The sequence below is a fragment of the Desmodus rotundus genome, chromosome 9 (genome assembly GCF_022682495.2).
Source record: "Desmodus rotundus isolate HL8 chromosome 9, HLdesRot8A.1, whole genome shotgun sequence".
NCBI lineage: Eukaryota > Metazoa > Chordata > Mammalia > Chiroptera > Phyllostomidae > Desmodus > Desmodus rotundus.
Window position 1 is genome coordinate 103,855,481 of NC_071395.1, and position 15,070 is coordinate 103,870,550.

General features: G+C 58.4%; 1 protein-coding gene across 1 annotated transcript; it reads right to left on the reverse strand.

Annotated features, from left to right (window-relative positions):
- Window positions 1-1,672: 1,672 nt before the first annotated feature.
- Window positions 1,673-14,105, reverse strand: STAC2 (SH3 and cysteine rich domain 2). Its single transcript, XM_045182588.2, has 11 exons — window positions 13,903-14,105; window positions 7,478-7,784; window positions 7,049-7,146; window positions 6,791-6,881; window positions 5,644-5,756; window positions 5,482-5,554; window positions 5,329-5,390; window positions 4,761-4,864; window positions 4,321-4,372; window positions 3,821-3,958; window positions 1,673-3,339 (listed from the first exon to the last, which is right to left on the reverse strand). Exons 1-11 carry the CDS (start codon window positions 13,990-13,992, stop codon window positions 3,235-3,237), a joined length of 1,233 nt encoding a protein of 410 aa, XP_045038523.1. The 5' UTR covers window positions 13,993-14,105; the 3' UTR covers window positions 1,673-3,234.
- Window positions 14,106-15,070: the final 965 nt, after the last annotated feature.

A 15,070-nucleotide genomic window follows, 5' to 3' on the forward strand; every position in this document is an offset into this window, starting at 1 on the left:
CTGGTCCAGCCCCTCCCTGAGTGGGCACAGAGGCGGGCAGAGGCTCTAGTAGGGGCACCAGCTGTTCCCAGCTCTCAGGCTGTGAGCATGCTGTCAGTGGTTCAGCCACCCGAAAAAGCTGTTGTGCTAAGCAGTGCAGCAAATGGGCTGGGAAGGGGCGGGTTCCAGGCCAGCTGCTGGCTGGTGGCAGACGCAAGTGGGGTGTGCAGAAGGCTTCGCTGAAAGGCTCTCACTGTCTCTATTGGGGGGGTGGAGGGTTGATCCCTGGCCCAACATCTCAGGGTGTTTCTGTTTCCATCTTGCTGGTTTAAATCACTGATAGACCCATGGTCCAGTGGGAGATGAGCTGAACTGCCAGAAATACATCTGAGCCTGGGCGGACCATTATTTTGCTGGGTGACCTTGGGTAAATTACTTGTCCATCTGGGCCTCAATTTCCCCGTGTATAAAAGGGGCAAGTTCGGACAGGATAATCTCTATGACCTTGATTAAGCCAGCTAGTATCTCTGGGCCTCAGTTTCTCTACCTGTGAAAAGGGACGCCACCACTTTCCTCACTGGGTCATTGAGATTAAATAAAATTAAATTACTGTTTTGGTTCTGGGACACAGCAGTGCCTGTATATGTGAGTTTCCCCCTTTCTAAGCTTTTGGACCGGATCTGTGACCACTTTATTCACTCCCACCATCAGGGGTCCTAGGAAGGGGGGTCATCCTCCTCCTTCTCCCCCACCAGCTCTAAGGACTTGCTTAGGTGAGGGAGCCCAAAGAAAGCTCAGGGCCTGGTCCCACCTGGCCTACCTTGCTTTGGGCGTGGGGGCTGGAAAGCAGAACCGGGTGAGTGCCTACCCGGAGGAGCGGGTCTCGCCCACTGCATTATCGCAGCACCGCGTCGTCCTGGCACCCCCACAGCCCGCCTCTCGCTCACTCGCGGCTCCCCTCCGCCTATAAATAGCACGGGCTGTGCTCCCAGTGACGCTGACGCAGGCTGGGCGGGCGGGGGCGCGGAGGGAGGAAGGCCTTTCTGCCCGGAGCAGGTGGGCGGCGAGCACCGCTGCGGGAGGCGCGCTGTCCCCGGCCCGCTTCGTGCCAGGCTCCGGATGACGGGCAGATTGAGTCATCGCAGGGCCCCTCTGTCGCGACTGTCTCCACCGCCAACGGTTGTGCTTCGGGGTTGGGAGTTTGCGGAGGCGAGGCTGATCTCGGGTGGGTATTGAGCCCCCCAGGCCCTGGACCCCCCTGGCCTGCGATGGCGCCGCTGGGTGCTCAGGAGCCGCCTTGGCGCGCAGAGGTGTGCGCCCACCCCCTGCGCAACGCAGGTGCACGTGGAACCAGAAAGTGGCCTCAGCCCCACCCTGCCTCCCTCCGGAGTCCCCCAAACCCTCATCCCTCCTTTCCTCAGGTCCTTTCCACGTTATTCTCCTCTTTCTCTCCCCAGCGCCTTCTCTCAAACACCTCCCAGATTCCGCGTCTCAGGCTGCTCGAATGAAAGGGAGCGGAGGAGGCTTGGGAACCCCTTCCATGACAGCCGTGACGCGTCATCTCAGAGACCAACAAGTTCTTCCGCCTTCAGGCCTGTCCCCTCTCAGTGCCCGCAGCCCCCACCCCACCCCTTGCCCGTTTTCTCCCTCTGTCCCAGGCAGATAACACAGAGCAGACAGGTTGGGACAAGAAACATTTAATTGGGGGCCTGGGGCTCAGCAGTGCCCCAGCACACCCATCATGCAGCCTTATGTACAGTGGGCACTGGGCCGCCCCTGGGGGGTTGCTGAGGGGGGCTCATGGCAGCAAACAGGGCAGTGTGGCTTGAGTCCCCCTCTGCACGGGGGTGGGAGGGAGGAGAGGGGCATGGGCCAGTGGGTAAGATGATGTTCCTCCCACTGCATGGGAGAGCATGACTGTGCCCAGGATGGGGGGGTTGGCATCAGCTGGCACAGCCAAGGGCACAAGAGGAGGCTCTGGGCTGGGGGCAAGAGGGAGGTTGGCACCAGAGTAAAGCAACCTGCACGGGAGGGGTTCTCTTTGTGTGTGCTCACCCCTCCCCCAGGGTGCCTCCTCCCCTCCTTTCCTGGTGGCCAAACAATGGTCCACCTTCCTTGTCTCCACTTCTTCTTCCTCCCAGGGCTCTCTGTCCAGGGCAAGGCAGCAAATACAGCCAGAAAAGGGACCCCTGCAACAGCGGCCCTTTCACCTGCAGAGCTCAGAGAGGGGGGTGAGGAAGTGCCATTGGAGGTCAGCCCTGAGGGCGGGGCTCCCCAGGCCGCCTGTGAAGGCTCCCCTGGCTGGTTGGTCCTGCTCTTGGGGCTTTTAGAGCCCTGACGGTGAATGGGGGTGTTTCAAACAAGCATGGGCCAGTTTTTTGTTATCAGTCGGGTTTCTGTGTTCGGGTTGCTCTTGGGTGTCCTTTTCCGGTGGGCAAGGGTAGGGTGGAGCTGCTCTGTGGTGACTGCTCTATTCAAGGGGACATTCTCTGATTTGCCACATACCGTCCCCAGACCCGAGCCCTCCCCTCCTCTGTCCGCCCAGGTTTCAAGTAATGGGAGAGATTCCTGCAGAACTTTCCTGAGAATTGATGGAGTGACTGAGGCAGTGAGACCGGGAGGTGGACTCAGGGCCCTCCTGTAGCCCGGAGTCCCCTCCCGACCCAGGGCAGAGGGCTGAGAGACCGGGAAGGCACCTTCCTAAGGCCCTACTCCCAGCGGGCCAGCATGGTCGCACAGACACAGACCCAAGCAGAGGCTCTGTGAGGAAGGGTCAAAGCAAGAGCAAGGTCAGAGAGTTGGTGCTAGGCTCGGTTGGGGCCGGTGGCTGGAGGAGGAGTGGTCTTCGGGGCCTGAAGAGAAGGCCAGTCATGCAAAGCTGGTATGGGCACGGAAGGCTTTCTGGAAGAAGCAGCAGGGAAGCTCCCCCAAGAATGCTCCGCAGGGCTGGACTCAGCACTGCAACTGGACTGAAGGTGCTTGCGCACTTGCCAGGCCCACCTGAGGCGTCCCCGCTCCCACCCACTTTCTCCTGCTCCCCCGCCCCCAAGTCCCAGAGGAGCATGTTTCTCAGGATGCCCTGAGACCCAAGAAATTAAACCTTCCTCAGTGTAGAAGGCTCCCAAGCCATAGCACATGGCCTCTAGGAGAAAGGCAGCGGGAGGAGAAATAGGCGCAGACGCCTGCTCCCCTGCCGGGACCGGAAGCAAGGGCCAGGCATGGGCAGGGGTGGCATCTGGGTTCTCTTGGCTCCTCTCAGATCTCGGTCAGGGCGTCGGCTGGCACCAGGCCCCGCTTCTTGCCACTGCTGACGCGGATGAAACCATCAGCATCCTTGCTCCTGCCCACGCCCACACAGATCTGAGCCAGAGAGACATGCAGCTGAGGCCTGGCACTGCCTGCGGCCCTGGCCCCGAGTCCTGCTATAGCTCCCAGGGGGCCCACTGCAGGGAATGATGAAACCAGCATCACATGGGATTGGAGACCTCAGCTGGGGTGATGGGAACAGACCCCGTGAGGGGACAGGACGCAGCGGTAGGACCAGCACATCGGCAGACACAGAGCAGCGCTTTGGGCCTGGCCCTTGAAATCCGCTGGTCTAACGTGGCCCAACTCCCATACCACAGAGGGAAAGGAACTCCTTGAGTTACATAACAAGCCAGAGGCACAGCCAGCGTTCAAACCCAAGCCTCCAGACTCCTAATCCAGTGCTCCTCTTCTCTCCAAAGCTGTCTCTCATGTAATTCAGCCCTCTGCCTGTGGCCACCAACCCCAAATGCCAGAGACTAGAGGCAGTCCCACTGCCTCTAACTGCGGCATGCCGCGGGGCCCAGGCACTCACCTGGTTCTCCTTGAGGCTCATGTAGCCCTGTTCCTTATTCCCGGAGAAGGGTTGGCAGCAGCGCCAAACATTCTCGCCTGGCCTCACCCGCTGCACAAAATTGGCTGGAAAGAAGCCAACTCGGTCGCCAATCTTGCCCTGGGGATGAGGCCGGTGTGAGCAGCAGTAACACCCCCCCCACCCCCCCACCCCCCGCGGCTTTCTCTAGACCCAGTGCCCACTCAGAGCCAGGGCTAGATTCTCAGCTCCCTGTATTCCAGTCCTCAGTCTGGTGGCTTCTGCGACTGGAAGGGCATTAGATGGACAGAGGGACAGGGCTGAGGCAGTGGGGGTCAAGGCAAGAGCAAGGACTGAGGGTTGGTCCTAGGCTTGGCTAGGGCCAGTGGCTGGAGGAGAAGTGGTCTTCGGGGCCAGAGGAGGAGGTGGGGCAGTGCCCACTGGGGTCAGAGTTTGGTGAGATGCCTACCAGGGTCCCTCCACTTCCCACCCCACTGAGTCACCTTCCACCAGTCCTCGTTAGAGTCATCCACCAGCATGATCCGGTCTCCAGGCCTGGGAGGAGAGAGCCAGGGCAGCAGGTAGGGCAGGGTGGGCACGCCGTCTCCGCATCCCAACGGTCCTGGGCCCCCAGGTCCCTGGCATGCCCCCCTCAGCTGAAGGGGGACTCTTGATGCCCTCATAGAGAGGACACCCTGTGGCTGCAGGGACAGGAGACACTCTCCAGGGCAGAGCTAGGGCAGGGGGCAGGGGCCATGCCGTTGGCACCAAATCCCTCTTGGGCTCTGGGCAGCTCTGCCGCTCTCTAGGCTCAGCAGTCTCAGCTCTGCTGGGAGAAGGGTCCTGATGGCCCCTCATGTTCATGTCCAGGGTCTGGGAGTGACGAGCCCTGAGGCTGGAGTCAGGCAGCTGCCTGGCAGGGCCGGGCACCAGGAAGACTCACTGAAGAGCCAGGTCGTTGCTCTCCTGCGGCAAGAACTTGTAGAGCGCGACGTAGGAGTACATGGGCCCCACGTCCTTCCGCAGGGACGGTCTGGGGGGCTGAGGCTGTGGAAGACCTCTGGGTCAGTGAGGGGAGGGTGACACCCTCCTCACTCCACTGACTTGCCCTGACCTTGCTACCTGGGGGTTAGGAGGTGGGACACAACGCTCCTGGGTCAAGGATAGAGAGAGGTCAGCCTCGCCTGTAGGCTGCATTCACACACCCCAGGAGGGACTGGGACAGCATGGAGAAGGGAGATGCTCCAATGCCTGCTGTACCCTGAAACTGCCCTCCCTTGGGGGAACAGGAGTGGGCGCAAAAATCATTGGGTCAGTCGCGGGAGGTGTCGCACTGCCTGCCTCCTGGGCCCACTCACCCTAGCATTGCCCATCCCTGTAGACCGAGGATAAAGGACGGAGAAGTAATACTCCCCTTCACCCTGCTGTCAGCCACCTATGGGTCAGTGACAAGGATAAGTGACATCCCTTTCCCACCTGGCCTGCCGGAGCTGGTGCCAGCATCACCTCACCTGCTGTCCAGGGCTCTTCTCCTCTGGTCCTGACCCCTCAGTCTCCACAGGGGCTGTGAATACTGCAGATGCCAGGGAGAGGCCAGGGTGTGAGGCAGCAGGGAGCAACCGCACTGTGCCCCCTCCCTGCCCCTGGTCCCTACGTCCACTCACCATTGTCACCAGGGCCCTCCTCAGAGCTGCGGATGCTGCTTTCCCCATCCTCAGTCAGCTCATCCCGCTCACTCTGGGACAGAGAGAGGGGAGGGTTCAGCCCCTAGACCTTCACTCTCAAAAACCCCTGCCCCCGAGGTTCCCCGCTGGGGCCCACCATACCAGGCTCCGTGTGGGGGACTCAGAGGTGCTGCTGAAGCTGGATCGGTTCATCAGCGCCAAGGAGGTACCATAGCGCAGCGTCTCATAGACGGGGTCCACCTTGCCGCTGGCTCCTGCCAAGGATGCACCCTCAGGGCCAGGCACCCAGCTGCCAGCTTCGCTCAGCCCCGAAGCCCCATACCCCAGCCCTCGCTGTCCCATCGACTCCGGCTCAGCATGGCCAAGGCTGAACTCCTGTTTCCCATCTGCTGCCCCACCTCATCACAGGGAGAGCTCCACGTCCTCCAGCGGAGCCCGTGCAGAAACCTGGGGCATCTCTACCCCTCGCTCTCCTCACTGCCTACATCACTCCATCACTTAGTCCTGCCTCCCAAATGTTTCTGGAATCTATCCACTTCTCTCCACCTCCACTGCTGCCAGGCCAGTCCAAGCTACCAAACTCTCCCGTGGCAGTTGTCACGACCTCCCAGCTACTCTCCCTGCTTCCACTCCAGCCCCTACAATCCACATGGCAGCCAGAATGCTCTTACAAAACCACAAAAATTGCCTCTTGAGGCAGAATAAAGTCCTAAGAACAATCCTAAAACGGACCCCAAGACCCTGCACCCAGGGTCCTGTCACACCTTCTCATTCCCCCTCCCTTGGTCTCAGCCCTGTCCTGCCGTGGGTCATAACCCCTACCCACACCAGTCCTCCCCAGACCCTCAGTGCACTCAGTCCCCATCCTTGACATCCCAGATGCCTTCCTGGTCCCGGTGGTCGAGGACGGTGCCTGCTCTATCCTCTCTGTAGTCCCTATCCTTGTTTTAGGCATCTATCTGAATGGTGATTAATTGATGATGGATAAAGTTATCCATTTCATGTCTAGCTTCCTTACAGACCATGAGCTTCACCTTCTTCAGTGCTGCGTCCCTGTGCTCAGCATGGTGTCTGGCACTTAGTAGGTGCTCAATAAAGTTTTTGTTGAAGAACAAACAATTGAATGACTGAATGAATGAACCATACATTCAGGACAGGAATCATCCAGGGGAGGGAAGTGGTATAGGTGCCAAGAACTGGCAGTGCCAGTGTGACTCAGGCGCCCCTGCGAGGGAGGCACGGGCTTCTCATCACACCACACTGGGATCAGGAGCAGAGGGACACTCACCAGTGGGTGGGGACTCTCTGCTTGTGGCACAGGCTGGTGGTGGCTCATGCACCAGGAGGGGGGAGCTGAAGTTGCGACGGAAGGAGGAGGACTGTGGCAAGAAGAGGCAGAGAGGGCACGAGGATATCACAGCCCACCGAGCACCTGGCCTCCCCTAAGCCGAGTGACCACCACCCCACACGCGGAACCAGTGCTCGGTGCCCCACGGGCCAGTCCCAGGAGCTCTCAGCAGGCCGTCTCCGCAGGGTGCCCACTCACCGTCTTGACAGGGCATTGCTGATGGGAGATCTCCTCGGAGCACCAGAGGTGGACGCTGACTTTGCATGTCTTACACCGCAAGCCCTGCTTGGAGTTTCCTGGGAAGAATTTGAGTTCGGAAGGAGATGTTAGTCAAGAGAGGACATGTCCACTGGGCCATGAGCAAAGGAGGCAGGTTAGGGAGTAGGGAGAGAGCAGGGGTTGGGGGTCCTCACACCAGCCTCCAGGCCTAGCCCCTACCCCTGGAACAGCCAGGGTGTGGACTGGCACTGAAGCCTGTTGTTAGTAAACACAGCAACACCGGGCAAACACCCTCCCCCAACGGTGCTCATTTGTCATAGGACTGGGAGGCCTGAACGTCAGGAAGCTCCACAGGCCGGCTCTCTGCACCCACCCTGGCCCATCACCTTGCCAGTTTCAGGCACCTACCCACGATCAGCTGGTGGCACAGCTCGCAGGGACTGGCTCGCTTGAAGACATGCTCCTGGAAGCTGTGGAGCCTCACTGGTTTGAGTGGTGCCAGGGAGCGTGGGACCGGGCATGGGGAGGGCGCCGGGGTGGGCAGGCCCCTATCTGTGGATGCCAGTGGTGTGGAAGGAGTGGGCAGAGGGGTCGGGGGCGTCAGCAGCACCTCCGTGGGGCACTTGAGCTCAGAGCCCGAGCGAAGGAAGAAGTTCTCCACACTCTTACTTCGGAGGATGGTCTTGAGAGAAAGTGAGCGCTTGAACCGCTGGAGCTGAGAGAGAAAGAGGGGCTGTGAGTAGAAGGCTGAGAGGGGGCTGGCTCCCCCCCAGGATATCTCTGTTGGTCAGAAATTCCAGAAGGTGGGCCACAATCCCAGATGCCCACAGTAACCAAAGGAGTTCTGGCTAAGCAGGCATAATTAGGAGGAGTGGGGACTGTGGCAAACTGTACAGCCAGCGAGCAGCTGCTGGTCTCCTAGGTAACTGAGGTTAGTCTGTGTGGCCAGCCCAGGCTGTCAGGTGTTCCAATTTTTCAAAAGGAATCGAAACTTTTATGTGAAATTGAATACAAAGAAATTTAAGAGGTTTCATTTCCTTTTCTTATTGCAGAAATGGTAGTATACTATTTTTCTTGTACCTTGTTTTAGTTAATAGTAAATCTTGGAAATCATTCCATATCAATACATAAAGAGTTCCATCATTCTTTTTTATGGCTACACAGGGTTTCATCGTATGGGTACACCATTTACTCAAGTTAAAAAATAATACTTTGGGCCCTGACCAGTGTGGCTCAGTTGGTTGAGCGTCCTCCCGCAAAGCAAAAGGTCACCGGTTCAATTCCCAGTCTGGGCACATGCCTGGGTCCCCGGTTGGGTCCCCGGGGGGATGCATACGAGAGGTTTCTCTTCCTCTCTTTCTCCCTCCCTTTCCCTGTTTATAAAAATACATAAAATACTTTGAGAGTCACATCCCCAGTTTTCCACCTGTGTTCTTGAACGGTGGGGGAGTGGTCATCCTGGACCCTCATCCTCAGGGTTGATTTTCCCTCAAACACCTTTTCAGCCCACCCCCTATAATCACCTCATCACCTGCACAGCCCTGCCTTAGTTCACAGCCCAGCACCCCCAGTTTGGGTCAGGGCCACAACCCCTTGCCTACATCTGCTCTCCACGCAGCTGCCAGGGAGGTGATCCCTGACCCTGCTAAAAACACGTCATGGCCCCTCAGGACCCAGCCAAGGCCCTGCCCCAGACATGAGTCTCTGCAACTTGGCCAAAGCTGCCTTTCCAACCCCTGCCTTCCACCTGCAGCCCGGACGTGAGGACTCCAATTTATCCGTGTTTCAAACCTGTAAGCTATTGATTTAATTTGTCCTCTTCTCTGCCTTATCCAGTTAATACCTTCTTTATCCTTCAGGGTTTCCAGTGACTCTTCCTCTCCTGGGAAGCTGTCTCTTCTGCAAGTTTAGTGGACCCCACTCCCACTCCCACTCCCACTCCTGGGGCCCGTGGCACCCAGTACTGACTTCCATCATAGCTTCAGTCAGGTTTATGTTATCATTCACTTCCTACTTTCCCAAGAGACTGTGAGCTCAGAGCAGGGACAGCTGCTTCAAATCCCGACACGGGGCCTCGATACAAAGTAGGTGCTCAGTCAACATTTGTTTAATAAATGATGAGCCAGCGGCTAGAATCCTACATGCAGCCCGCGTTTTGGAGTGCAGGGTGGATTCTGCAGTGAGGCCAGCATTGTTTCCACCACTCACCCAAACATACCATTCTTGAGTCTGTCCAGAGTGAGGCCTAGAAACCTCTCGACCTGGATCCTTGCCCACTCCCCTCCTGCTGAGACCCCTCCTACCCCCGCTCTTTCCTTTCCTCTAGTGATAGAAAAAGGGTGCCAGAGGCCTGGCTTCAGACAGGGATACTTGGCCAGGGTTCCCAGCTGGCACACCGGGCAGCCTGTGTGCTATGGCTGCCAGCCTGGCAACCCTGCCAAGAGGATGGAAGTGGCGGCCCCTCTAGCCCCGAGGAGGTCAGCAGGCAGCAAGACAGAGTGGGGAGCAGAGAGGGAGATGTTTGGGCACAAGGCAGGCCCAGTGTGCCAGCTGGGAAGCCCGAGCTCTGGGGTGTCTGGCACACTGGGTTGCCTAACTCCTTCCAAATGCAGCTTCCTGGACAGCACTGTGGGCTTCTTTGTGTGTCTGTGAGATTCAGGGCCCCGGGCCCCAGATGCCTGCATGCTGGGGCAGAGGTGGAGGGCCAGGGGGACAGTCATTAGAACACGAATGTGTTCCATGGGCCAAATACGGCTCTGGGGGCTCTCACAGGCCCAGAGAGGCAAGTGAACCACCGCCCAGGGGTCATGGACACAGAGAACACAAGGTCTCTGGAAGGGTAAGCTAGGGGTGGGGGGAAAACTAACCCTGCTGTGTAAAGGCAAGTCACTTCACTTCCTCTCTCTGAGCCTCAGTTTCCCCACATCCAAGGGGAAGGAGGCAGGACTATGTGCTCTCTAAGCAATGCAAGGTTCTGGGTCCAAAAAACAAAAATATGAACTTGTAACTAGGGGCTGTCTGTCAGCAGACTGGAAGTGAACTAGCACTTTATATGCCGCCCCTCATTAGTCCTGGCACTGCCCTCTGCGGTGGTGACAATTGTCCCACCTTTCAGATGAGGGACTGAGGCTCATAGGCCTTGTCACTTACTCATCATGGGTCCTAAGCTGCTAAGCAGCAGAGCCAGGACTTGAACCAGTGGCTTTAGCTGTTGAACCCACGTGATCAGGAGCATCCTGCTGCGCTGCCCTCACCTCTGCCCCTCAGTTGCTCCATGGGCTTGTTACCAGGTCAGTAATGAAATTCAGGGTTAGAAGAGACTTGGAACACTGACCATCTAGAGCAGTCCCTCCCCTGTCGCCCTGCATGTCCCCACAGAATGGTTGTCTGACTGTCCTCTCTTGGGGCAGCCGGTCCGTCTTTGGGCAGCTGCAATCACTGGGAAGTGCTTCCCTCTACAGAGCTGAAACCTGCAATTTTTGCCTATCAGCTCCTGTTCCTCCCTTAGCTCCAGAAAGGGCTCCTCCCTCTTACACATCAGTCCTTCAAATATTTTAAGGTATCAATCCTGTTCCCCCTCCCAAGCCGTTGGTTTCATAGTAATCCTCACAGGATGACTGTAACACTCCTTACTCTCCAGCCTGGGGCCTTTCCTGTGGCGCCCTGGCCTCAGTGCCACACGCCACCTCTGCAGGGTTCCAGAGGTCTCTGGAACCAAATGTTCTCCAGCACCAGGGCAGCCCCAATTCTGCCTGAGATTCCCTGCCTCAGCTGTGGGCCCCAGATACCACCTGCTGTGGCTGGCAGATGTCAAGAGCTGTGGCCTAAGGGCAGGAAGGGGACACCCCTGCCAAATGGCTTGCTTGATACCTGCCCACTCCAGAGACACCTGGCTTGGCTACGCAAAGCTCGCTTTGGCTCAGCCTGGCCAGGTATTCCTGTTCCTGGAACTTCTGGTTCCCAGACATGATTTCCCCATCTCCCCTGCAGCTATCTTTTTGGTGCACCCACTGTCCCAGGACCCATTCCCTGGCATGGGGAGAAGTCGCCATGTACCCTGGGGAGCTCTACCACCTGGATCCTATTCCATCCCAATGTACCAGGGCCTTGTGTGGCTCGGAGCCTGAAGCACCAGGCCTATTCTTCCGAATCCCCTCCCAGAGTCGAGGCCTGGCTTGCCTGCCTCTTTCCCACTTCCCCACATCCTAGACAGTTCCTTCTTTCCTCACTTCTCCACAGTACCTCCTCACTGCCTGCCAGTGCCTAAGGGCACTAAGCAGGGGGCAGTGGGTGGTGGCAGACTTGGCACAAGCTGACTCAGATGGCAGAGCTGGCATGGCAGAGTCTTCCCGACAATGGCATCAAAGGGGGTGATGGCAAGCCCTATGTGGTAATATGGGATGGGGACCCAGAAAAGGGGATATGACATTAGGAAGGTCGTTGAGTAGCTTGGATGCCAGGGAGACCCAACCTTAGGGTGGGCAGAAGGCTGGATCTGGGCCCCAAACACTGATATATAAGCCTGGGATGTTGGCTTCACTGCCTGATGGGCACCAGCCCCCTCTGCTGTACCTGCCCCAGACTGAGCTGGGTGGGCAGCAACCGTCCCTCTTCCTTCCCTCTCCCCCATTTCTACAGCCTGGAGACAGAAGTTTCTTTGAGACTGGTTTGGGTGGGGGATGGAAGGAGGCTGGCAAGGGTCCTGAATTATTCTCCCTCTGCCCACCTCTGCCCTCCTGACCCTGTTGTTATTACTGAGTCCTTCACGAGGGAGAGGTACAGGTAGGGGAGCTAAGGTGCAGGGCTCCAGCTGGCCTGGCACAGAGGGGCCAGGTCAGTTGTGCACCCCCCTCCTTGCCTGCTCCTGGGACACCCATGGCTCAGACCCAGGGGTGATGGCATTAGAGGGTCCTTGGGCTGGGAGGAGGGCGGCACACACCTGCCTGGCCCGACCTCCCTGTCTCCACACAGCTGAGCTTGCAGCTTGTTGATTGCTGAGGCAGCACTGCCGAGGGATCCTGCCTGCTTTCGCTCCTGCATGCTTGTGGGGAGCTCTTAAGGAAGTGGCAGAACAGTCAGGCGTTGGTGTGGGAAGCAGGGCAGGGCCTGGGGGGCCCCTAAGGCCCTGGGAGCACCAAGGGGTATTGTGTATGTCTGTCCAGGGTGACTAGAAGCAACTGAGTTCAGGGCCTTGGAACTCAAGATGGGCTCAGTGCCTGGGACCCTCTGCTTGAAAGAAGCTGTCCCAAATATTCCAAGCAATATCCTCCCACCCCAGCATCTCTTTCCTTTGCCAGTAGGCACTTGACTGTCTGAAGGGAACTTAACTCCGTGGTCTGAGAGTCCACAGAAGGGGGCAGAAGGTCAAATGTATATCTGAAGAACTGGACATGGAGACCCACCGTGTCCTGCTGGTTTAGGGATGAGAAGCCTCCTGGGCTGCCTCAGCTAGACTCCACCCTGACCCTCTCATATCCCCCTGGTCACTCCCCTGATGACCTTGACCTTGAATCACCCTTATATCCTGGGGAGATGGTCGAGACAGAATGAGGAGGAAGATGGACATTGGAGAGAACTATAGATAAGCTAGGGATAACAGGGGGAGCCAAAGACCCCATCCGTTTCTGGTTCTTGCCTCCTCCCTCCTCATCTGGATAGTAGGAGTAGGGTGGGAACAAAATACCAGGTGGAAGGGGGAGGGAAGGGGGCCTGGGCCTGTAGTCTGGGGAGGGGGCAGGGAGCACCCTTGACACAGCTGTTTCTTCTCTCCACATCCCCAGGCCGGCTCAGGTTGCTTCCCGCAGAACTTCTTGCGGGTCAGTTGTGAGCACTTAGAACTTGGGGAAGGAGCAGACTGGGGGTGGGGGGCAGGGAGAGGTGCCCGTAGAATGTGAGAGGCATTCTTTCCCTCACCGGCTTCAACGCCAGGAGTCTGGGCTCAGCCAGACTTCACTGGGGAATAATTTATTCATTGTGAGTCCCGCAGGAGTAACAATCATACATAATTAGGGTTAATTATGACATTCATTAATTACGATGACTTCTCTTTTTGCTTTTACCCTCCCCATCCCACCCCACTCCCGTCCCGCTCCCGGGGTGGGGGTGGGGCTGCCTGTCTTTCTGGTCTGGAGCCGCAACAACAGTCCCCCAGTCCCCGCCCGCTGTGGCCTGCGCTGCCGCAGCCCCCAGCGTGGACTCGGAAGCTGCGCACCCCCGGGCCGCCGCCTCCCGTCCCCCAGCCTAACCCGGCTGGGAGCGGGGAAAGCAGGACTGCGGCGGGTCAGAGAGAGACATCCAAAGGGACTCAGAGATAAACACATGGAGATGCCGAGAGAACCCGGGAGGGACGCACACAGAAAGATACAAAGACAGAGACAAACAGGTTGTAGAGACATTTTCAGAGAGACACAGAGAGAGGGACAGGCTGCGCTACACCCGGAGACCTGGCGGACACCAGAGGGGTGCGCCTCGCACGTACACACGGGCGCGTACACCGGCCCACACTCGCTACACAGGGATACACTCTACCTCCGCCTTCGCTGCGCCGATTCCCTCCAGCAAAGCCGAGTTACAACCTCCCTGGAGGGTCGCGGCAGTGCGTCCGCTCATCACGCGCGCAAGGGCATGTCGTGCGTGTATGATGGGGGTTCCTTGTGGCCCGTCGTCGCGAACCCACTCCTCCCGGGTCGCAGCGCGGAGCCTTAAGAATCACGCCCGCCCCAATACTGTGACCCCAGGGCACCCAAGCCCACTGTGGCGACCGAGTCCGGAGGCGGGCGCCCGGGCCGGGGGCGCACCGGACAGGGGTCCAGGCTTCGTGCCTCCCGAGTTACCTTGGTTTCTTGGAGGACAGAGACGGTCCCCGGGGGGGTGTGGGTGGCCGCGTCATCAGGTTCATTCTCCTTCTCGCTCATTTCGGTCATGGTTGGGGTAGAGGGGAAGAGAGGGTCCGGAGACCCGACGGCCGGCCCGCTCGGGGGCAGGCTGAGGGTGACCGGCGTGTCTCTGGGACCCTGAAGCCCTTCTCCGCAGACTGCTCCCCAGTGAACCCCAGCAGAAACCCTCCCAGACAAAGCAACCCCTCACTCCCGTGAGCGGGAGGAGAAAGTTCCGGGTTTGACCGGGGAAGAGTAATTGCACGGAGCGGCGGAAGCGGGACGACCCGGGGAGTGAGGACCGAGGGTCTGCAGAGGATGCTGCTCGGAGCCGAGGGAGGAGGGAAGTGGGGACGCGGGACTGAGCTGCGGGAGGGAGCAATAGAGCTGTCAGTGTCCGGCAGTCTCCGCCGTCCTCTGCGCCCGCCCCCCATCCTCCTCCCCCTCCCCCACGGGTCCCAGCCCCACACCCGGCAGCCCCCTCCGCCCAGTCTTCGCCTCCCAACTTTGATTTAGGAGGTCGTCTTGTCCCTCCCCCTTTCCTCCGCTGCTCCCTGGAGCCGCTATGCAAATCAGGTTCTCAGCTATTGGCTGCTTCTGAGGGCGAACTGGGCGGAGCCTGGGGGGGTTCGCCAAGATGGGGCGGGGCTTGGAAGGTAAAGAGGTGGAGGGGGCAGTTTTACACTGGAAAACCCAGAATGGGTGGCGTGACAAGGTTGAGGGATGTCTCGGAAGATCACCAGAGTCTGTATGGGGTTGGGGGAGTAGGAATAGGTTGCATCTGCAGGATAGCGGAGAGTGGGACCCAAATTAGGACTTTCTGATAGCGAAGTGGGGGTAGAATGGGGACCCTTCGGCCCCAACACCTGGATGTCTCTCTGCCCTAAAGAAACTCTCTACCAACATGCACACCCCTGGACTAAGACATAGAGATTTCCTCAAGCAGAGAAGGGACAACTTAACATCATGTATCAAAGGCCAGGCCTGACAGTTGCTCTTTTGTGGATGGAAAGCAGGACAATTGTGTCACTTTCCCGTCTTATTGTCTGGATTTGAACAGAGAAGTGGCCTCAGTCCCTGTACCGAAGGTCCTCTAAACTTCTCCAGGACATGCCTCCCCTCTCCT

What these genes read in the sequence shown, in the direction of transcription:
- STAC2 (XM_045182588.2), bottom strand. Translation starts at nt 13,992, where the DNA reads ATGACCGAAATGAGCGAGAAGGAGAATGAACCTGATGACGCGGCCACC. An exon ending in AGCAATGCCCTGTCAAGACG is followed by an intron (nt 6,882 to 7,048) that starts GTGAGTGGGCAC and finishes TTCTTGCCACAG; the next exon opens with TCCTCCTCCTTCCGTCGCAA. An exon ending in AGAAGAGCCCTGGACAGCAG is followed by an intron (nt 4,865 to 5,328) that starts GTGAGGTGATGC and finishes GGTCTTCCACAG; the next exon opens with CCTCAGCCCCCCAGACCGTC.